Below are 24,973 nucleotides of genomic sequence, written 5' to 3'. Positions count from 1 at the left end.
CAGATAGACAAGAAGAGAGGTATAGTCCAGTCAGCATTAGACTTTGGGTCTGTTTTGCTGCCGAAGATGTCAAACAGAGGATCCTCTCATGTCAAAACAGACATCTTTCATTGAGACAGCTAACTAGTACAGGACAGACAGCAGAAACCAGGAGGATTTGAAGTCTAAATTGGGACTGTTCTCCCAGTTGAAGAAACCATGTTAGTAGATGTGGTTTTTTGGTTCCTGTATTACTGTGGACATTGCTTAGTGCCTTTAGTGGGATGGTCACTTTTATCAAATCAAATCGTATTGGTCACATACCCATCGTTAGCAGATGTTATTGGTCACATACCCATCGTTAGCAGATGTTATTGGTCACATACACATCGTTAGCAGATGTTATTGAGAGTGTAGAGAAATGCTTATGCTCCTAGATCCGACAATGCATTTCTATAGTAAAATGGCGCCGGAGATGAAGGCAGGTTTTTTGTTTGTTTATTTCTGCTGTTTGTAACTTTTTAATTCCTTAATTAATTTACATATTTTGTACATAATGTTGTCGCTACCATCTCTTATGACCGAAAATAACTTCTGGACATCAGGACTGCGATTACTCACCACGGACTGGCAGAATCCTTTTTTTTTTACCTTTAATGAGTCTGACGAGCCAGACGCGAATGACATACTGCTTTCTCAGGAACAGGCCCAGATCCCCGTGATTTGTGTGAAGAGGAGGTGGAGAAAAATAGGCCAGAGGGTGGGCTGTCTTCTGAGAATCCGTAGGCCATCGAATAAACCCCCACTTCCTTCCATTCTGCTAGCAAACGTGCTCTCTTTGAACAATAAAATAGGTGACCTACGCAGAAGATTAATCTACCAAACGGGACATTCAAAACTGTAATATCTTATGCTTCACGGAGTGGCTGAACGACGACACTATCAACATACAGCTGGCTGGTTATACACTGTATCGGCTAGATAGCACAGCGGCGTCTGATAAGACAAGGGGCGGCTGACAATGCATTTGAGTAAATAACAGCTGGTGCACTATATCTAAGGAAGTCTCGAGCTATTGCTCGCCCAAGGTAGAGTATCTCATGATAAGCTGTGGACAACACTACCTACCTAGAGAGTGTATCTGTATTTTTCGTAGCTGTTTACATACCACCACAGCATTGAATAAAAATGTAAAAAAAAATGTTTATTTAACTAGGAAAGTCAGTTAAGATCAAATTCTTATTTACAATGACAGCCTACCAGGGAACAGTGGGTTAACTGCCTGTTCAGGGGCAGAACGACAGATTTCTACCTTGTCAGCTCAGGGATTTGATATAGCAACCTTTCTGTTCCTGGCCCAACACTACAACCACCACAACCACCTGCCGCCCCAACGAATGCGCTGTCTTCCTTCCGCCATAAGCAAACAAGAATACGCTCACCGAGAGGCGGTGCTCCTAGTAGCCGGGAACTTTTTAATGCAGGGAAACTTAAATCTGTTTTACCAAATTTCTATCAGCATGTTAAATGCAACTAGAATGTGAAGAAAAAAAAAAAAACTCTAGACCACCTTTACACCACACACAAAGATGTGTTCATAGCTCTTCCTCGTCCTCCATTTGGTAATTCTGACCATAACTCTATCCTCCTGATTCCTGCTGACAAGCAAAACTTAAAGCAGGAAGCACCAGTGACTTGGTCTATAAGTGGTCAAATGAAGCAGATGCTAAGCTACAGGACTGTTTTGCTAACACAGACTGGAATACGTTCCGGGATTCCTCCGATGGCATTGAGGAGCACACCACATCAGTCACTGGCTTCATCAATGACGTCGTCCCCACAGTGACGTATACACTGAGGAACTTATCCAGCTCCATCCATGGTGGTCTTGAAAAGCCTCCCTAAACCATGTTACTGATCAAATACTAATCAGAAGTGATGGTTTGATGGTTTCAAACCAATTACATTTTCTGCTTTCAATTATGGTTGGCATGTCCCAACAATGTCCGAGAAGGCTACAGGGCAGGGCTATGGAAGTCTATAGGGCAGGGCTATGGAAGGCTATAGGGGAGGGCTATGGAAGTCTATAGGGCTATGGAAGGCTACAGGGCAGGGCTATGGAAGGCTATAGGGCAGGGCTATAGGGAAGGGCTATGGAAGGCTATAGGGCAGGACTATGGAAGTCTATAGGGCAGGGCTATGGAAGTCTATAGGGCAGGGCTATGGAAGTCTATAGGGCAGGGCTATGGAAGGCTATAGGGGAGGGCTATGGAAGGCTATAGGGCAGGGCTATGGAAGGCTATAGGGGAGGGCTATGGAAGGCTATAGGGCAGGGCTATGGAAGGCTATAGGGCTATGGAAGGCTACAGGGCAGGGCTATGGAAGGCTATAGGGCAGGGCTATGGAAGGCTATAGGGCAGGGCTATAGGGCAGGGCTATGGCAGGGCTATAGGGGAGGGCTATGGAAGGCTATAGGGCAGGGCTATAGGGGAAGGCTATAGGGCAGGGCTATAGGAGGCTACAGGGCAGGGCTATGGAAGTCTATAGGGGAGGGCTATGGAAGGCTATAGGGCAGGGCTATGGAAGGCTATAGGGCAGGGCTATAGGGGAGGGCTATGGGAGGCTATAGGGCAGGGCTATGGAAGGCTATAGGGCAGGGCTATAGGGGAAGGCTATAGGGCAGGGCTATAGGGGAAGGCTATAGGGCAGGGCTATAGGGGAAGGCTATAGGGAAGGGCTATGGAAGGCTATAGGGCAGGGCTATAGGGCAGGGCTATGGAAGGCTATAGGGGAGGGCTACAGGGCAGGGCTATAGGAGGCTACAGGGCAGGGCTATGGAAGTCTATAGGGGAGGGCTATGGAAGGCTATAGGGCAGGGCTATAGGGGAGGGCTATGGGAGGCTATAGGGCAGGGCTATAGGGGAAGGCTATAGGGCAGGGCTATAGGGGAAGGCTATAGGGCAGGGCTATAGGGGAAGTCTATAGGGCAGGGCTATAGGGGAAGGCTATAGGGAAGGGCTATGGAAGGCTATAGGGCAGGGCTATAGGGCAGGGCTATGGAAGGCTATAGGGGAGGGCTACAGGGCAGGGCTATAGGGGAGGGCTAAATTGGGGATAACACACAGCAAAGACAGAGCTAGCCAAGACTACCACTGAAACCCCTTTAAAGAGCCCTTAGGCTTGGTCCTAATCCCAACCGTCCACCACATCAATCAACTTGCTGTCCTGCTCTCGCTCTCTGACAAGTCACTTCCTCTTCAAAAAGACATGTTCAATTTATCCTGCACAGATGTGCAACTTAAAAGGATTACTGATGTGTTTTACTCTGCTCTGCCATTGCCTTCGCATTGACAGTGTCTGTTTGGTTTCCCAGCATACTGTGCTGCAGCTTAAAATAAAACCTGGGTCACCCTAGTCAGCTTTTCTTTGTCCCGATGACTGCAGCACATCTGTCCTGGCAGGGTACACGGACCTGAACCAAACCGGCGACTCAAAGAGCAGGGCAGATTTTGGGAGTGACTGGAGCTAGTATCTAGGTCACAGCGCCCGGGGAGGGAGTGAGGGAGGGAGAAGGGAGCGAGAGAGAGAGAGAGGGAGGGTGCGAGAGAGGGAGGGAAGGGTGCGAGCGAGAGAGGGAAGGGAGCGAGAGAGCGAGAGAGAGAGGGAAGGGAGCGAGAGAGCGAGAGAGAGAGGGAAGGGAGCGAGAGAGCGAGAGAGAGAGGGAAGGGAGCGAGAGAGAGAGGGAAGGGAGCGAGAGAGAGAGGGAAGGGAGCGAGAGAGAGAGGGAAGGGAGCGAGAGAGAGAGGGAAGGGAGCGAGAGAGAGAGGGAAGGGAGCGAGAGAGAGAGGGAAGGGAGCGAGAGAGGGAGGGAAGGGAGCGAGAGGGGAAGGGAGGGAGCGAGAGAGGGAAGGGAGAGAGTGTGTGCGTTCTGTGTTGATGGGGGTAGGGTTAATAACCCTTACTTAATCTGTGTGTCATCTAGGCTAACACACACACACACACATAATGTGCCAGTAACATTGTTACAGGAACAGAGTGCTTTCAACAACAAGCACATCGGTCTGGTGAACATTGTACTGTATTGGGAAGTGGCAGTGGCTGGAGTCTAGCAGTGGCTGGAGTCTAGCAGTGGCTGGAGCCTAGCAGTGGCTGGAGTCTAGCAGTGAAAAAAAATGTATTTCACCTTTATTTAACCAGGTAGGCCAGTTGAGAACAAGTTCTCATTTACAACTGCGACCTGGCCAAGATAAAGCAAAGCAGTGCGACACAAACAACAACACAGAGTTACACATGGAATAAAACAAGTGTACTGTCAATAACACAATAGAAAAAAAGAAAGTCTATATACGTATATATATATATATATATATATACACACACACACACATACACATATATATATATATATATATATGTGTGCAAATGGCATGAGGTGGTAAGGCAATACATAGGCCATAGTAGCAAAGTAATTACAATTTAGCAAATTAACACTGGATGTGCAGATGATGATGTGCAAGTAGAAATATTGGTGTGCAAAAGAGCCAATGGGGCCAATGGGTGTTCAGCCCAGGGACAGCTCTGTTCTGGGGTCAATGGGTGTCCAGCCCAGGGACAGCTCTGTTCTGGGGTCAATGGGTGTCCAGCCCAGGGACAGCTCTGTTCTGGGGTCAATGGGTGTCCAGCCCAGGGACAGCTCTGTTCTGGGGTCAATGGGTGTCCAGCCCAGGGACAGCTCTGTTCTGGGGTCAATGGGTGTCCAGCCCAGGGACAGCTCTGTTCTGGGGTCAATGGGTGTCCAGCCCAGGGACAGCTCTGTTCTGGGGTCAATGGGTGTCCAGCCCAGGGACAGCTCTGTTCTGGGGTCAATGGGTGTCCAGCCCAGGGACAGCTCTGTTCTGGGGTCAATGGGTGTTCAGCCCAGGGACAGCTCTGGGACAGTTGAGTTCAGTTCAGGCATGCGGGGGAGCAGGAGACTGCCTCTGTACACTGACAGCTCACATCAGCATCAAACAGCCGCTATCTTCGCCTCTAGACAGGGTGGAGTGGGGAACAGACACACACACACACACACACACACACACAGCCAGCCACACAGCCAGCCACACAGCCACTTCATGCCAGGTCTCTGCAGGCACATTCTGGTGGGACATCAGTGACATTTCCTCCAGAGAACTATATCACACAGCCAGCCAGCCAGCCAGCCAGCCAGCCAGCCAGCCACAGAGAACTATATACTAAGATTTTTCTCAAGACTCCTTTAGAGATGCAATCTCTCTCTCTCCATAGAACATGTTCACTAAAGGGGTTGTGACGCAGAGGAGGGAACAGTCTGGCAGGCCCAGCCACTGGCAGACCTAGCCACACTAACATGGCAGGGTTAAGACCAGGACAAGCTGCCATGACAGGGGTTACGAACAGGACAGGCTGATAAAAAACATTTCTAGATGGGCACGCAGAGAAGAGAGGAGAGACGTTGGATGGGATGGGATGGGGGGGAGAGGAGAGGAAGGGGAGTGAAAACGAAGAGGGGAATCCAGAGAGGAAACAAGGGAAAGAAGGAGAGGAGATTAGGGAAGAGGAGGGAAAGAAGGGAAGGAGATGAGGGAAGAGGAGGGAAAGAAGGGAAGGAGATGAGGGAAGAGGAGGGAAAGAAGGGAAGGAGATGAGGGAAGAGGAGGGAAAGAAGATGACATCATCTCTTTCTCCCTCATTTGCCAGTTGTGCTGTGTCAGAGGCCATGTTACCATGTCAACCCTGCTGCTCAGCCGACCATAAAACTGAACCAGCCTGCCTGATGACATGATTGTTCAGAGCCAAAGAGCATGATTCAGCTGGCACAAAACCTGTCGTAGGGCATCAGAGAAGCCTCACGTAGCAGGTTTTATGAAACACGCTAGCTAGACACAACAACTCCTAGATAGGTCGTCTGCTTTCCTGTTTGACCTGTGTGTGTCCCCCAGACTAAATGACTTGTCTTGTAAGTAGCATTGAAAGGACTTGACATTTTTCACTGTGTGGTGTGTGAAGAAAGTACAGGAGAGAAAGTAGCCTGGTCCCAGATCCGTTTGTGCCAATGGGGCATGACAATATACAGAGGAGTTGGCAGGACACCACAAACAGATCTGGGACCAAGCTGAGTAAGGGCATTGCATAGACATATCATGCTGTTCATGTTGACAATGAGCTTGCCTGGTGCTGCTATAACATAACATAGAAATATTGAGGCTTAAATATGGAATGATATTAGTGACAGCAGAGATTGAATTTGAATACAATAATGTCCCATTTGTATTCAAAAATTTAATTCCAATTCAAACCGTTTTGAATCTGTATTGCAAAAAAAAAAAATCTATGATTAAATGCATACATTGAATATGCATATCTAACTGTTAGACCAGGTCATTGAAATGTAGAAGATGCTCCTAAAACCAGAATAAAAAGGATGGAGTGGAGTGAGTAGGAAAGAAGGCCGAAGAAGAGAGGAGGAGACACTCACCCCTGGCCTGCCAACAAGCTCAGCTCTCTTCCTTTCTCTCCTCCGCTCCTGACCAATGATATCCTTCAAATACTCATTTACCTGATTAAAAGAGGGAGAGAGTGAATTATCTTGTTAATTGGAGGGCTTCCATGACCGTTGACTGTACAGAATCTTGTTTTACCACAATACATTGCCAACCGAAATATGTTTCTCTCAGTTATGGTATTTAACCTGTTTTATTTTCTTACTGTCATGTAAGAATGTCACAACTATGATATAAGAAAGGTTTACAAAAGTCCCTTCAAAAGCTTTACAAACCTTCCAGCAATTTGACTTGCCTAGTTAAATAAAGGTGAAATAAAATAAAATGAATAAAAATATCCCTGTAGTTGAAAGATACATTATTGGAGTTCAAAGGTTATCAATGTCTTCAGTGTGCCACATGCTTTCCCCGAAAGATTCCATGACAACACCAGTGTGTGTGTGTGTGTGTGTGTGTGTGTGTGTGTGTGTGTGTGTGTGTGTGTTGTGTCGTGTCATGTGTCTATATGATTATCCAAAATTAAATCTAGAATCGGCTTCCTATTTCGCAACAAAGCATCCTTCACTCATGCTGCCAAACATACCCTTGTAAAACTGACCATCCAACCGATCCTCGACTTCGTTCACAAAATAGCCAACAATACTCAGCAAATTGGATGCAGTCTATCACAGTGCCATCCGTTTTGTCACCAAACCACCATATACTACCCACCACTGCGACCTCTATGCTCTCGTTGGCTGGCGTTTGCGTCATATTCGTCACCAAACCCGCTGGCTCCAGGTCATCTATAAGTCTCTGCTAGGAAAAGCTCCGCCTTCTCTCAGCTCACTGGTCACCATAGCAGCACCCACCCGTAGCACGCACTCCAGCAGGTATATTTCACTGGTCACCCACAAAGCCAATTCCTCCTTTGGCCACCTTTCCTTACAGTTCTCTGCAGCCAATGACTGGAACGAACTGCAAAAATGACTGAAGCTAGAGACTCATATCTCCCTCACTAACTTCAAGCACCAGCTGTCAGAGCAGCTCACAGATCACTGCACCTGTTCATAGCCCATCTGTAAATAGCCCATCCCAATACTGTTATTTATTTATTTTGCTACTTTGCACCCCAATATCTCTACTTGCACATTCATCTTCTGCACATGTATCACTCCAGTGTTTATTGCTAAATTGTAATTATTTCGCCAGTATGGCCTATTTATTTCCTTACCTCCCTTATCCTACCTCATTTGCACACACTGTATATATACTTTTTCTATTGTATTATTGACTGTATGTTTGTTTATTTCATGTGTAACTCGGTGTTGTTGTTTGTGTCGCACTGCTTTGTTTTATCTTGGCCAGGTCGCAGTTGTACATGAGAACTTGTTCTCAACTGGCCTACCTGGTTAAATAAAGGTGATCTGGTCTACCTGGTTAAATAGAGGTGAAATAGAAATAAATAATGTCTGTGTACAGGTGTGGAACGGTGTGTGTGTGTGTAAATAGGTAAGATAGTATCTAAGACTGTGTGTTTTAGTATTTGGGTCTCCAGCAGGCCAGAGCTGGACGCCACCCAGTGTTCCCAGCAGAGGAATGTAAGGCCCAGTACAGAGGAATGTAAAGCCCAGTACAGAGGAATGTAAAGCCCAGTACAGAGGAATGTAAGGCCCAGTACAGAGGAATGTAAAGCCCAGTACAGAGGAATGTAAAGCCCAGTACAGAGGAATGTAAGGCCCAGTACAGAGGAATGTAAAGCCCAGTACAGAGGAATGTAAAGCCCAGTACAGAGGAATGTAAGGCCCAGTACAGAGGAATGTAAGGCCCAGTATAGTCCAGTACAGAGGAATGTAAGGCCCAGTACAGAGGAATGTAAGGCCAGTACAGAGGAATGTAAGGCCCAGTACAGAGGAATGTAAGGCCCAGTACAGAGGAATGTAAGGCCCAGTACAACCCAGTACACACTAAGGCAGAATCTCACTCACACTAAGGAAGCATCTCACTAACACTAAGGCAGTATCTCACTCACACTAAGGCAGCATCTCACTCACACTAAGGCAGCATCTCACTCACACTAAGGCAGCATCTCACTCACACTAAGGCAGCATCTCACTAACACTAAGGCAGCATCCACTAACACTAAGGCAGCATCTCACTAACACAGCACTCACTAACACTAAGGCAGCATCTCACTAACACAGCACTCACTAACACTAAGGCAGCATCCACTAACACTAAGGCAGCATCTCACTAACACAGCACTCACTAACACTAAGGCAGCATCTCACTAAGACAGCACTCACTAACACTAAGGCAGCATCTCACTCACACTAAGGCAGCATCTCACTAACACTAAGGCAGCATCTCACTAACACTAAGGCAGCATCTCACTAACACTAAGGCAGCATCTCACTCACACTAAGGCAGCATCTCACTCACACTAAGGCAGCATCTCACTCACACTAAGGCAGCATCTCACTCACACTAAGGCAGCATCTCACTCACACTAAGGCAGCATCTGACTAACACTAAGGCAGCATCTCACTAACACTAAGGCAGCATCTCACTCACACTAAGGCAGCATCTCACTAACACTAAGGCAGCATCTCACTAACACTAAGGCAGCATCTCACTAACACTAAGGCAGCATCTCACTAACACAGCACTCACTAACACAGCATCTCACTAACACTAAGGCAGCATCTCATTAACACTAAGGCAGCATCTCACTAACACTAAGGCAGCATCTCACTCACACTAAGGCAGCATCTCACTAACACTAAGACAGCATCTCACTCACACTAAGACAGCATCTCACTAACACTAAGGCAGCATCTCACTAACACTAAGGCAGCATCTCACTCACACTAAGGCAGCATCTCACTCACACTAAGGCAGCATCTCACTCACACTAAGGCAGCATCTCACTCACACTAAGGCAGCATCTCCCTGTCCCCTATATAGAGCACTATATTTGACCAGGGCCCTGTGGGACGCACCCTAACACTCCCCCCTCCGCTGTCACAGAGACAGGCCCAGTGCAAGACCGCCCCCACACAGAACAACATGCACAGTCTGTCCCAATTCACCCCCTAGCCTTTTCCCTTGGCCCCATCCCTTTGATTATTTTCATTTATTCATACAGGGTGTGTGGGGGGGGGGGGGGGGGGGGGGGAATCATTTAAAGAGAGTGTCGCTTGTCCTGCAGAGGGGGAAAGAGTGTCGCCTGTCCTGCAGAGGGGGAAAGAGTGTTGCCTGTCCTGCAGAGGGGGAAAGAGTGTGTCGCTTGTCCTGCAGAGGGGGAAAGAGACGGACAGAAGCAAAGTAGCAAGATGCTGTGCAGTACAGCTCAGCTCAGTAGTGTGAAAAGGGAACAAATATATGACCCAGCTGGTCTAGACTGTAGGTGGTCCTATTTGTGTGTATGGGTGTGTGTTAGAATGCCGTGCAGGTAAATACCTTGTTGATCCAGCTGGTCACGGCGTCCTCTGTGTCGTACGGTGTGTCTGCATCTTCATCGTGGTGGGAGGAGTACCGAAGGACGCACGCCACCACCTTCTCCACACTCACCGTCTCCACCGTGTACGCCATCATCAGCGTGTCCATCATCGCCAGGTGGGCACTCTGACAGGGGAAACAGGAAACGAGGTAATTGTGGATCTGAAAAGGCTTTAGGTCAGTGATGTTAGTAGGGAATTCATCATGGGGACACGTTCTAATCGGGTTACTCTAGTAGCCTCCTTAGTAGGGAATTAATCATGGGGACACGTTCTAATCGGTTACTCCGGTAGCTGCCTTGCTCCCTATACACTTGTTAACTGGTACCACGAACCTCTACGTTTTTTGGGCCAGGCACAAAAACACCAGTGTAAACCCCAAGCACCGGTGTAAATAAACCCCAAGCACCCGTGTAAATAAAACCCCAAGCACCCGTGTAAATAAACCCCAAGCACCCGTGTAAATAAAACCCCAAGCACCCGTGTAAATAAGACCCCAAGCACCAGTGTAAATAAAACCCCAAGCACCCGTGTAAATAAAACCCCAAGCACCCGTGTAAATAAAACCCCAAGCACCAGTGTAAATAAAACCCCAAGCACCCGTGTAAATAAACCTCAAGCACCCGTGTTAAACACTATATTGGAAAAGCCCTAGAAGAGTATGGAATATGGTGGAAGCTAAACCTGGCCTATCAGAAGGGTGGGTGGAGCTATTGCAACCTTGATTAGACCCATCAAGATCTATCCAATCTACAAAACGAGGTAAGGGAGCAAGTTATGGGAATGGAATTGAACCATGGAGTCCTAGCTACCCCTCCTCCACATAGAGTCTAGCAGTTCTCAGTTGGCTGTTCCCCAGTGGCTGTTGCCCTGAAAACACTTGGGTCCATCCCTCATTCAGCGACCCAATTAACTTTGTGTTCTCACACCCTGAAGGGAGAGAGAGATAGAGAGAGAAGCCTACACCAAGCCTGCAGCCTGGGTCAGGAGTTGAGTGTGTCTCTCTCTCAACCACAGTAGTACAGTAATATCATGTATCTCTAGTACAGTAATACAATGTACAGTGGCTTGCGAAAGTATTCACCCCCCTTGACATTTTTCCTATTTTGTTGCCTTACAACCTGGAATTAAAATATATATCTGGGGGGGTTTGTATCATTTGATTTACATAACATGCCTACCACTTTGAAGATGCAAAATATTTTTTATTGTGAAACAAACAAGAAAAGTTGGACAAAAAAAACAGCCAACTTGAGCGTGCACAACTATTCACCCCCCCAAAGTCTATACCTTGTAGAGCCACCTTTTGCAGCAATTACAGCTGCAAGTCTCTTGGGGTATGTCTCTATAAGCTTGGCACATCTAGCCACTGGGATAAATGCCTGTTCTTCAAAGGCCAAACTGCTCCAGCTCCTTCAAGTTAGATGGGTTCTGCTGGTGTATAGCAATCTTTAAGTCATACCACAGATTCTCAGATTCTTTTACTAGGCCATTCCAAGATATTTAAATGTTTCCCCTTAAACCACTCGAGTGTTGCTTTAGCATTATGCTCAGGGTCATTGTCCTGCTGGACGGTGAACCTCCGTCCCAATCTCAAATCTCTGGAAGACTGAAACAGGTTTCCCTCAAGAATTTCCCTGTATTTAGCGCCATCCATCATTCCTTCAATTCTGACCAGTTTCCCAGTCCCTGCCGACGAAAAACATCCCACAGCATGATGCTGCCACCACCATGCTTCACTGTAGGGATGGTATCCTCGGGGTGATGTTAAGGCAAGGGCTGATTTCAAGGTTTTACTGCTAACCTACAAAGCATTACATGGGCTTGCTCCTACCTATCTTTCCGATTTGGTCCTGCCGTACATACCTACACGTACGCTACGGTCACAAGACGCAGGCATCCTAATTGGCCCTAGAATTTCTAAGCAAACAGCTGGAGGCAGGGCTTTCTCCTATAGAGCTCAGTTTTTATGGAATGGTCTGCCTACCCATGTGAGAGACGTAAACTCGGTCTCAACCTTTAAGTCTTTACTGAAGACTCATCTCTTCAGTGGGTCATATGATTGAGTGTAGTCTGGCCCAGGAGTGTGAAGGTGAACGGAAAGGCTCTGGAGCAACGAACCGCCCTTGCTGTCTCTGCCTGGCCGGTTCCCCTCTTTCCACTGGGATTCTCTGCCTCTAACCCTATTACAGGGGCTGAGTCACTAGCTTACTAGGGCTCTTTCATACCGTCCCTAGGAGGGGTGCGTCACTTGAGTGGGTTGAGTCACTGATGTGATCTTCCTGTCTGGGTTGGCGCCCCCCCCTTGGGTTGTGCCGTGGCGGAGATCTTTGTGGGCTATACTCGGCCTTGTCTCAGGATGGTAAGTTGGTGGTTGAAGATATCCCTCAAACTTCCTGTTTGGCCCTGTCCGGGGGTGTCATCGGATGGGGCCACAGTGTCTCCTGACCCTTCCTGTCTCAGCCTCAAGTATTTATGCTGCAGTAGTTTATGTGTCGGGGGGCTAGGGTCAGTTTGTTATATCTGGAGTACTTCTCCTGTCCTATCCGGTGTCCTGTGTGAATTTAAGTATGCTCTCTCTAATTCCCTCTTTCTCTCTCTCGGAGGACCTGAGCCCTAGGACCATGCCTCAGGACTACCTGACATGATGACTCCTTGCTGTCCCCAGTCCACCTGGCCGTGCTGCTGCTCCAGTTTCAACTGTTCTGCCTGTGATTATTATTATTTGGCCATGCTGGTCATTTATGAACATTTGAACATCTTGGCCATGTTCTGTTATAATCTCCACCCGATACAGCCAGAAGAGGACTGGCCACCCCACACACCAAGACAGTCGTGAAGAGGGCACGACAAAGCCTTCAGGAGACTGAAAAGATTTGGCATGGGTCCTCAGATCCTCAAAAGGTTCTACAGCTGCACCATCGAGAGCATCCTTACTGGTTGCATCACTGCTTGGTATGGCAACTGGAGACTGAAAAGATTTGGCATGGGTCCTCAGATCCTCAAAAGGTTCTACAGCTGCACCATCGAGAGCATCCTTACTGGTTGCATCACTGCCTGGTATGGCAACTGCTCGGCCTCTGACTGCAAGGCATTACAGAGGGTAGTGCAAACAGTCAAAAGACTGCAGCAACCCTAGTCATAGACTGTGCTCTCTGCTACCACACGGCAAGCGGTACCAGAGCGCCAAGTCCGGTACCAAATCATTATTTTCACTTAGCAATTTGTACTATTTTGTGTATGTCCATTACATGAAATCCAAATAAACTATCTAATCTTAAATTACAGCAAATTACAGCAACAAAATAGGAAAAACGCCAAAAGGGATGAACACTTTTGCATTCACTGTATATACAGGGGGTACCGGTACAGAATCAATGTGGAGGCTATATACAGGGGGTACCGGTACAGAGTCAATGTGGAGGTTATATACAGGGGGTACCGGTACAGAATCAATGTGGAGGCTATATACAGGGGGTACCGGTACAGAATTAATGTGGAGGCTATATACAGGGGGTACCGGTACAGAATCAATGTGGAGGCTATATACAGGGGGTACCGGTACAGAATCAATGTGGAGGTTATATACAGGGGGTACCGGTACAGAATCAATGTGGAGGCTATATACAGGGGGTACCGGTACAGAATCAATGTGGAGGTTATATACAGGGGGTACTGGTACAGAATCAATGTGGAGGCTATATACAGGGGGTACCGGTACAGAATCAATGTGGAGGCTATATACAGGGGGTACCGGTACAGAATCAATGTGGAGGTTATATACAGGGGGTACCGGTACAGAGTCAATGTGGAGGCTATATACAGAGGGTACCGGTACAATGTGGAGGTTATATACAGGGGGTACCGGTACAGAGTCAGTGTGGAGGCTATATACAGGGGGTACCGGTACAGAATCAATGTGGAGGTTATATACAGGGGGTACCGGTACAGAGTCAGTGTGGAGGCTATATACAGGGGGTACCGGTACAGAGTCAATGTGGAGGCTATATACAGGGGGTACCGGTACAGAGTCAATGTGGAGGCTATATACAGGGGGTACCGGTACAGAGTCAATGTGGAGGCTATATACAGGGGGTACCGGTACAGAGTCAATGTGGAGGCTATATACAGGGGGTACCGGTACAGAGTCAATGTGGAGGCTATATACAGGGAGTACCGGTACAGAGTCAATGTGTAGACTATATACAGGGGGTACCGGTACAGAGTCAATGTGGAGGCTATATACAGGGTATTATGGTACAGAGTCAATGTGGAGGCTATATACAGGGTATTACGGTACAGAGTCAATGTGGAGGCTATATACAGGGAGTACCGGTACAGAGTCAATGTGTAGACTATATACAGGGGGTACCGGTACAGAGTCAATGTGGAGGCTATATACAGGGAGTACCGGTACAGAGTCAATGTGTAGACTATATACAGGGGGTACCGGTACAGAGTCAATGTGGAGGCTATATACAGGGGGTACCGGTACAGAGTCAATGTGGAGGCTATATACAGGGGGTACCGGTACAGAGTCAATGTGGAGGCTATATACAGGGAGTACCGGTACAGAGTCAATGTGGAGGCTATATACAGGGTATTATGGTACAGAGTCAATGTGGAGGCTATATACAGGGGGTACCGGTACAGAGTCAATGTGGAGGCTATATACAGGGTATTATGGTACAGAGTCAATGTGGAGGCTATATACAGGGGGTACCGGTACAGAGTCAATGTGGAGGCTATATACAGGGGGTACCGGTACAGAATCAATGTGGAGGCTATATACAGGGGGTACCGGTACAGAGTCAATGTGGAGGCTATATACAGGGAGTACCGGTACAGAGTCAATGTGTAGACTATATACAGGGGGTACCGGTACAGAGTCAATGTGGAGGCTATATACAGGGTATTACGGTACAGAGTCAATGTGGAGGCTATATACAGGGTATTACGGTACAGAGTCAATGTGGAGGCTATATACAGGGGGTACCGGTACAGAGTCAGTGTGGAGGCTATATACAGGGGGTACCGGTACAGAGTCAATGTGGAGGCTATATACAGGGGGTACCGGTACAGAGTCAATGTGGAGGCTATATACAGGGAGTACCGGTACAGAGTCAATGTGGAGGCTATATACAGGGTATTATGGTACAGAGTCAATGTGGAGGCTATATACAGGGGGTACCGGTACAGAGTCAATGTGGAGGCTATATACAGGGTATTACGGTACAGAGTCAATGTGGAGGCTATATACAGGGTATTACGGTACAGAGTCAATGTGGAGGCTATATACAGGGGGTACCGGTACAGAGTCAGTGTGGAGGCTATATACAGGGGGTACCGGTACAGAGTCAATGTGGAGGCTATATACAGGGGGTACCGGTACAGAGTCAATGTGGAGGCTATATACAGGGAGTACCGGTACAGAGTCAATGTGGAGGCTATATACAGGGTATTATGGTACAGAGTCAATGTGGAGGCTATATACAGGGGGTACCGGTACAGAGTCAATGTGGAGGCTATATACAGGGTATTATGGTACAGAGTCAATGTGGAGGCTATATACAGGGGGTACCGGTACAGAGTCAATGTGGAGGCTATATACAGGGGGTACCGGTACAGAATCAATGTGGAGGCTATATACAGGGGGTACCGGTACAGAGTCAATGTGGAGGCTATATACAGGGAGTACCGGTACAGAGTCAATGTGTAGACTATATACAGGGGGTACCGGTACAGAGTCAATGTGGAGGCTATATACAGGGTATTACGGTACAGAGTCAATGTGGAGGCTATATACAGGGTATTACGGTACAGAGTCAATGTGGAGGCTATATACAGGGGGTACCGGTACAGAGTCAGTGTGGAGGCTATATACAGGGGGTACCGGTACAGAGTCAATGTGGAGGCTATATACAGGGGGTACCGGTACAGAGTCAATGTGGAGGCTATATACAGGGGGTACCGGTACAGAGTCAATGTGGAGGCTATATACAGGGGGTACTGGTACAGAGTCAATGTGGAGGCTATATACAGGGGGTACCGGTACAGAGTCAATGTGGAGGCTATATACAGGGGGTACCGGTACAGAGTCAGTGTGGAGGATATATACAGGGGGTACCGGTACAGAGTCAATGTGGAGGCTATATACAGGGGGTACCGGTACAGAATCAATGTGGAGGCTATATACAGGGGGTACCGGTACAGAATCAATGTGGAGGCTATATACAGGGGGTACCGGTACAGAATCAATGTGGAGGCTATATACAGGGGGTACCGGTACAGAATCAATGTGGAGGCTATATACAGGGGGTACCGGTACAGAGTCAATGTGGAGGCTATATACAGGTGGTACCGGTACAGAGTCAATGTGGAGGCTATATACAGGGTATTACGGTACAGAGTCAATGTGGAGGCTATATACAGGGGGTACCAGTACCGAGTCAATGTGGAGGCTATATACAGGGGGTACTGGTACAGAGTCAATGTGGAGGCTATATACAGGGTATTACGGTACAGAGTCAATGTGGAGGCTATATACAGGGGGTACCGGTACAGAATCAATGTGGAGGCTATATACAGGGGGTACCGGTACAGAGTCAATGTGGAGGCTATATACAGGGGGTACCGGTACAGAGTCAATGTGGAGGCTATATACAGGGGGTACCGGTACAGAGTCAATGTGGAGGCTATATACAGGTGGTACCGGTACAGAGTCAATGTGGAGGCTATATACAGGGGGTACCGGTACAGAGTCAATGTGGAGGCTATATACAGGGGGTACCGGTACAGAGTCAATGTGGAGGCTATATACAGGGGGTACTGGTACAGAGTCTATGTGGAGGTTATATACAGGGGTTACCGGTACAGAGTCAATGTGGAGGCTATATACAGGGGGTACTGGTACAGAGTCTATGTGGAGGTTATATACAGGGGTTACCGGTACAGAGTCAATGTGGAGACTATATACAGGGAGTACCGGTACAGAGTCAGTGTGGAGGCTATATACAGGGGGTACCGGTACAGAGTCAATGTGGAGGCTATATACAGGTGGTACCGGTACAGAGTCAATGTGGAGGCTATATACAGGGGGTACCGGTACAGAGTCAGTGTGGAGGATATATACAGGGGGTACCGGTACAGAGTCAATGTGGAGGCTATATACAGGGGGTACCGGTACAGAGTCAATGTGGAGGCTATATACAGGGGGTACCGGTACAGAATCAATGTGGAGGCTATATACAGGGGGTACCGGTACAGAGTCAATGTGGAGGCTATATACAGGTGGTACTGGTACAGAGTCAATGTGGAGGCTATATACAGGGGGTACCGGTACAGAATCAATGTGGAGGCTATATACAGGTGGTACTGGTACAGAGTCAATGTGGAGGCTATATACAGGGGGTACCAGTACAGAGTCAATGTGGAGGCTATATACAGGGGGTACCGGTACAGAATCAATGTGGAGGTACCAGTACAGAGTCAATGAGCCTGTTCAGGGGCAGAATGACAGATTTGTACCTTGTCAGCTCGGGGATTTGAACTTGCAACCTTTCGGTTACTAGTCCAACGCTCTAACCACTAGGCTACCCTGCCGCCCCTTATGGCTTGGGGGTAGAAGCTAAGGCCATTATTGAACATGGGGTGAGACATTCCTACTCATTTGTAAATAAAGCCAGGTTGTTACTTAGAATAATTTATTTCAGTTTTTAGAGGGAGAGAAACAAAAAGCCCACCGTGCCAATTTTTTGAAAATGTCAAGTGTTATTCCCCTACTGTATTTATCCAAGTTCTCTCTGAACTCCAGGACCACCGACAGTTTTTGTTGTTGCCTGATGCAGGACTCTAGTGCCAGAGAAGAGACTCTCAGACTGAAAACACCTCCATTAATTTCCGAAAAGATAGTCAATTTGTGCCATAGTTTAGACTACCGATAGATATAAGCATTATAACTCCCCCTTGTGATAGTGTGGTGCAATGACAGAATGACACCATCTACCACTAACGGGCATAAGCTCAAAACTTCTAAAGGAAGAACCACTGTAAATAGCTACACAGACTACCGGCATTCACCCTTTTTTGCACTAACTCTCTTGCTCACTGGACTCCTACACAGTCACACATACTTACACTGACACCCTAACACAACATACTCCCACACACACACACACACACTACATACTCCCACACACACACTACATACTCCCACACACACACTACATACTCCCACACACACACACACACACACACACTACATACTCCCACACACACACACACACACACTACATACTCCCACACACACACACATAACATGCACACACACACTACATACTCCCACACACACACACATAACATGCACACACACACTACATACTCCCACACACACACACACACACACTACATACTCCCACACACACACACATAACATGCACACACACACTACATACTCCCACACACACACACATAACATGCACACACACACACTTTCATACATTTGAAAAGGCAGTGTAACTGAGGACTTGGTGGACTGTATAATCTTTAGGCTGTGTTTTACTTGGTGTTGTCTCCCATGATAAGGGCACCGATGACAACACAGAGGACTATGGTCGAGGTGGTATAATGCCACGGATTAGCACCGCCATCTTCAGTAAAGGGCTACAACTGCATAACGAACTCAATAGCTCTAAACACTGAAATAAAATGCAATACCCACATAAACGATATAACATCTATAGAATTACAGGGCATATAAACAAAATAACAGGGGACAAGAGCATCGAATCCCCGAGCGTCGAATCCCCAAACTAACTAGGTTAAAATTCTGTCGATGAGCAAGGCACTTCACCCTAATTGCTCCTGTAAGTCGCTCTGGATGAGTGTCTACTAAATTACAAAAATGTAAAATGTAAAAAATTTCAATAAACATGTGAAAGATATTAAAATATGTACTTACACTTCAGCAAGGACACACACGGGCCTTGGCTAACACAGCGAGAGCTAACTAGTGGGAAAACACAGGAGCTGGAACTGTCTCTCACTTGACACCTCTTTGAGCTAACGTTCACTGAGCTGGAGATCGCCCAGCATGCACTTCACAGGTGGGCGGAGCTACAGCGCTGATATTATGAACTTTATCTATTCTACTATGATAACTACTATTTCTTCACAGCCTTTCATACAAGGAGTACAGGAGGGTACTAAGAACACACCCCTGATGGGCCTCTGTGTTGATGGTCAGTGTGGCGAATGGGTTTTTGCCTACCTTCAGTGAACTATGGTGGTCTGCTTGAAACAAGTTGGTATTACAGACCGGGTCAGGGATAGGTTGAAAAGGGATCAGATGAATCTCGGAACATACTCCAGTCTGGGCCAGCGAAACAGTCCTGTAGCTTACCATCCGCTTCACTGGTACTTCCTGTTTGAGTTTTTGCTTGTGAGCAGGAAGGAGGATAGAGTTATGGTCTGATTTGCCAAAGGGAGAGCCTTGCATGCGGAATAAAGGTATTCTAGAGTTTTGTCGCCTCTAGTTGCACAGATGACATGCTGGTTAAAGTGAGTTGAGACGGATTTCAGTTTCCCTGTATTAAAATCACTGGCAACGCCAATTTGGACTGACCAATGTAGACTTTTTCAAATACATGCCAACTTAAAAGTTTTACATCACGAAATGTCAATCTGAAATCTTTTAAGCAATGTTGAGAGAATCCTATTTGAGCCAGAAAAAGAAAAGGATGTTCATATGATAGGTAAAATATACAAAACCTTGCAGAGAGCCTGTCCAACTCACAATCTCTCAGAAAAAAATATATATATCCAACTGAGCCTATACAAAAAATATGAACTATCAAACTGAGTCTATACAAAAAATATGAACTATCAAACTGAGCCTATACAAAAAATATGAACTATCAAACTGAGCCTATACAAAAAATATGAACTATCAAACTGAGCCTATACAAAAAATAAGTACTATCAAACTGAGCCTATACAAAAAATATGAACTATCAAACTGAGCCTATACAAAAAATATGAACTATCCAACTGAGCCTATACAAAAAATATGAACTATCAAACTTAGCCTATACAAAAAATATGAACTATTAAACTGAGCCTATACAAAAAATATGAACTATCAAACTGAGCATATACAAAAAATATGAACTATCAAACTGAGCCTATACAGAAAATATGAACTATCAAACTGAGCCTATACAAAAAATATGAACTATCAAACTGAGCCTATACAAAAAATATGAACTATCAAACTGAGCATATACAAAAAATATGAACTATCAAACTGAGCATATACAAAAAATATGAACTATCAAACTGAGCCTATACAAAAAATATGAACTATCAAACTGAGCCTATACAAAAAATATTAACTATCAAACTGAGCATATACAAAAAATATGAACTATCAAACTGAGCCTATACAAAAAATATGAACTATCAAACTGAGCATATACAAAAAATATGAACTATCAAACTGAGCCTATACAAAAAATATGAACTATCAAACTGAGCCTATACAAAAAATATGAACTATCAAACTGAGCCTATACAAAAAATATGAACTATCAAACTGAGCCTATACAAAAAATATGAACTATCAAACTGAGCCTATACAAAAAATATGAACTATCAAACTGAGCCTATACAAAAAATATGAACTATCAAACTGAGCCTATACAAAAAATATGAACTATCAAACTGAGTCTATACAAAAAATATGAACTATCAAACTGAGCCTATACAAAAAATATGAACTATCAAACTGAGCCTATACAAAAAATATGAACTATCAAACTGAGCCTATACAAAAAATATGAACTATCAAACTGAGCCTATACAAAAAATATGAACTATCAAACTGAGCCTATACAAAAAATATGAACTATCAAACTGAGCATATACAAAAAATATGAACTATCAAACTGAGCATATACAGAAAATATGAACTATCAAACTGAGCCTATACAAAAAATATGAACTATCAAACTGAGTCTATACAAAAAACAAGTACTATCAAACTGAGCCTATACAAAAAATATGAACTATTGGAACCAAGACTTAAAAACTGATATTGGCACAAGATGGAGGGAGTGTTGGAACATAACTAACACAACTACAGTTAACAAACATGTAGGATTAATCCAGTATAAACGAATGAATAGAATTTATTACACAAGAGTCAAAATTAATACATTCTACAGCATAATGGCAGAGCTATGTCTTAAGTATACATTTAACAATGATTCGATAATTCATGCCTTCTGGGAGTGGTATAAAGTCCAAAAGTTATGGGCGGAGTTAGAAAGTTGGCTGTCAGAAGTTTTACGATGTAAATTTACCATACTTTTCTCATTAATCAATTTGTATTTTTATTTTTTTACTTAACTGGAAATCAAGTGATCCTCCATTGCTGGGATGATAGAAGAATCAAATGCATTATTATGTGGCAAAGTCTTGCAGGCGTTGGAGATGGGTACAGTGGGAACATGTGGGTCAGGACTAGAGGTCGACCTCTAGTCAGGACAGGTGTGAGGTCGCTGATGTTTGTGTGGGTCTGTCTGTTTGGGTCTGTCTGTTTGTTGTCTGTGTAATTTTAAATAAAAAAAATAAAACACATTTTTATTAACGTTAAATTATTATTATTATTTTTAAATACACCGGCCACCAGAAACACCCTCTGAATGTTGGCTTATGGCCATATACAGCTCTCTTGAGTGCAGTCTTAGTGCCAGCATGGTTTTTTTCATGGTAAATAGACCGCTATGAAAAATATTGATGATAATTCTCTCTGTAAATAGTATGGTCTGAAAATTATCATGAGGTATTCTAACTAAATAGAGTGGAAATCATATCCGGATCCTAAATAATATCTAGGCCCAGGTTCATACTAGAACAATTCTATGATTGAGCCCTTTAGTGCACTTTAAGTCCAAGCCCTACTGTATAACCCCCATTGTAATGGAGCTACAGCAGCTGGACCCAGGAAAGATGGAGGGGGGAGGAAGGGAGGGAAAGGGGAGAGGGATGTAGATTCCAGTTTGACTTCAGAGTCGGTTAGCCTCTTTCACTCGAGTAGGTGAAACTGTTGCCTAAAACAAGATGGCCTTTCTCCCTTTAACAAACAGCCTTTTCCCCAAAAAGCGAGATGCCGCGCCTCCACCTCCTAAGGCGAGATGACGCGCCTCCACCTCCTAAGGCGAGATGACGCGCCTCCACCTCCTAAGGCGAGATGCCGCGCCTCCACCTCCTAAGGCGAGATGCCGCGCCTCCACCTCCTAAGGCGAGATGACTCGTCTCCACCCTAAAACGAGATGCCGCCTCCACCCTAAAACGAGATGCCCTTTTCCTCCTAAAACAAGATGCCTTTTTCCTCCCCCCTAAAACAAGATGCCTTTTTCCTCCCCCCTAAAACAAGATGCCTTTTTCCTCCCCCCTATAACAAGATGCCTCCCCCCCCCCCCCCTAAAACAAGATGCCTTTTTCCTCCCCCCTAAAACAAGATGCCTTTTTCCTCCCCCCTAAAACAAGATGCCTTTTTCCTCCCCCCTAAAACAAGATGCCCTTTTCCCCCTAAAACAAGATGCCATTTTCCTCCTAAAACAAGATGCCCTTTTCCCCCTAAAACAAGATGCCCTTTTCCTCCTAAAACAAGATGCCCTTTTCCTCCTAAAACAAGATGCCCTTTTCCCCCCTAAAACAAGATGCCCTTTTCCCCCCTAAAACAAGATGCCCTTTTCCTCCAAAAACAAGATGCCCTTTTCCTCCACCCTAAAACAAGATGCCCTTTTCCTCCTAAAACAAGATGCCCTTTTCCTCCTAAAACAAGATGCCCTTTTCCTCCTAAAACAAGATGCCCTTTTCCTCCTAAAACAAGATGCCCTTTTCCTCCTAAAACAAGATGCCATTTTCCCCCTAAAACAAGATGCCATTTTCCTCCTAAAACAAGATGCCCTTTTCCTCCACCCTAAAACAAGATGCCCTTTTCCTCCTAAAACAAGATGCCCTTTTCCCCCTAAAACAAGATGCCCTTTTCCTCCTAAAACAAGATGCCCTTTTCCTCCTAAAACAAGATGCCCTTTTCCTCCTAAAACAAGATGCCCTTTTCCTCCTAAAACAAGATGCCCTTTTCCTCCTAAAACAAGATGCCCTTTTCCCCCTAAAACAAGATGCCCTTTTCCCCCTAAAACAAGATGCCCTTTTCCCCCTAAAACAAGATGCCCTTTTCCCCCTAAAACAAGATGCCCTTTTCCCCCTAAAACAAGATGCCCTTTTCCTCCTAAAACAAGATGCCCTTTTCCCCCCTAAAACAAGATGCCCTCCTAAATGCACTGGGACATTCTTGTATGCTCATCTCAGGCTAAGTCAGACATGAGCTAAAATGAGGATTACTGACAATATCCCTTTTGGCATTAGCACTAGTATTAGCGTATTATGTGCTAGAACTGCCGGCTGCTCTATGTTACGCCCCTGAAAAAGGGGAGAAATACTAGCCACTGCAGCACAGAGGTGCATTTTGCTTTATCCTTTAAACTGATTACATCTATATTTCCTCTGTGGTAAGAGATGCTCCCCCGTTGTCAATATCCATATTTTACTGCCAGGCTAAATCACTGCTGGGATGTGTTCGTTAAGTTCCACAAACAAATGTCAAATAAAAAAAACATGCATTAGTTCAAGTCCAGGTAGTAGAGTGCAGTTTCTTCTGTTTGCTCAATGAACATGACCCATATGTGTATTTTGCTGCAGAGCTGTTCGCATACCTTCCTATAGAGCCGTTGGGAAGACAAAGCATAACAGACAACCCTTCATTGAAACCAGCTTAAACAGAGTACAAATGAGGGGCAAATATGTACAGTCTCAGTCTGCCATGTGATCTGGGTGATACATGACAATGTTTAAGTGGTTGAACAAACGTTTGTTGTGTATAAGAGGCCTGCTAGTAACCTCTACTGGGAGAGCAGTAATCTCGTTTGGGAGAGCAGTAACCTCTACTGGGAGAGCTGTGACCTGATAGTAACCTCTACTAGGAGAGCAGTAACCTCTACTGGGAGAGCAGTAACCTCTACTGGGAGAGCAGTAACCTCTACTGGGAGAGCAGTAACCTGCTAGTAACCTCTACTGGGAGAGCAGTCACCTCTACTGGGAGAGCAGTAACCTGATAGTAACCTCTACTGGGAGAGCTGTGACCTGCTAGTAACCTCTACTGGGAGAGCTGTGACCTGCTAGTAACCTCTAGTGGGAAAGCTGTGACCTGATAGTAACCTCTACTGGGAGAGCAGTGACCTCTACTGGGAGAGCTGTGACCTCTACTGGGAGAGCTGTGACCTCTACTGGGAGAGCTGTGACCTCTACTGGGAGAGCTGTGACCTCTACTGGGAGAGCTGTGACCTCTACTGGGAGAGCTGTGACCTCTACTGGGAGAGCTGTGACCTCTACTGGGAGAGCTGTGACCTCTACCAAAAAGTAGGCACTGGCTGTCGTTGGCGACACCTCCCACCCTCCACACCCTCAGTTCGAGAGCCTTCCATCTGGCCGGCACTTCAGAATGGCCACAAGGTGAGGCCAAAGAAAAATGTCCATCCTGGATGGGACAATAAAGTTTTATTCTATCTACTCGGAATTTGGCACGGGAACACACTAAAACATGTAGATAATGCAGTGTGGCTCCATGCTTCTTGAAGAGAAGGTTATAGCGATTCAATACTAGCAACATCTCTCTGTCTCTCTCTCACTGTCTCTCCCTCTCTCTCTACACACAAAAGCACTCTACGCTGGACGACTGAAGGTTGTCAGTTTGGTAGGGAAATCTGTGCTATCGGAAAGGCTTGAAACGGCTCGTTAGAGAGTTGAAGAGGTTTTAACTGCTGATTTTTAGCAATTCTCTCTCTCTCTCTCTCTCTCGACGGCTGGCTCCTTTGAGTGCATTCGCAGCTGCAGGCAGAATCGTGCTCGCAAGCACACATACACACTAAC

General features: G+C 45.8%; 1 protein-coding gene across 2 annotated transcripts in view; it reads right to left on the bottom strand.

The window, feature by feature from the left end:
• Positions 1 to 24,973, bottom strand: part of LOC110528753 (calmodulin-regulated spectrin-associated protein 2) — a 118,299-nt gene that overhangs the window by 54,773 nt on the left and 38,553 nt on the right. For both annotated transcript variants that reach the window (XM_036985747.2, XM_036985790.2), the window contains exons 3-4: positions 9,942 to 10,106; positions 6,476 to 6,556 (exon numbers count right to left, since the gene is read on the bottom strand). In XM_036985747.2, coding sequence (XP_036841642.2) covers positions 6,476 to 6,556; positions 9,942 to 10,106 — 246 coding nt within the window. The remainder of the gene's footprint in view (positions 1 to 6,475; positions 6,557 to 9,941; positions 10,107 to 24,973) is intronic.

This window comes from Oncorhynchus mykiss, chromosome 1, assembly GCF_057628025.1.
Source record: "Oncorhynchus mykiss isolate SJ-2025 chromosome 1, ASM5762802v1, whole genome shotgun sequence".
Taxonomy (NCBI): domain Eukaryota; kingdom Metazoa; phylum Chordata; class Actinopteri; order Salmoniformes; family Salmonidae; genus Oncorhynchus; species Oncorhynchus mykiss.
This window is presented reverse-complemented; position numbering and strand designations above follow the sequence as displayed.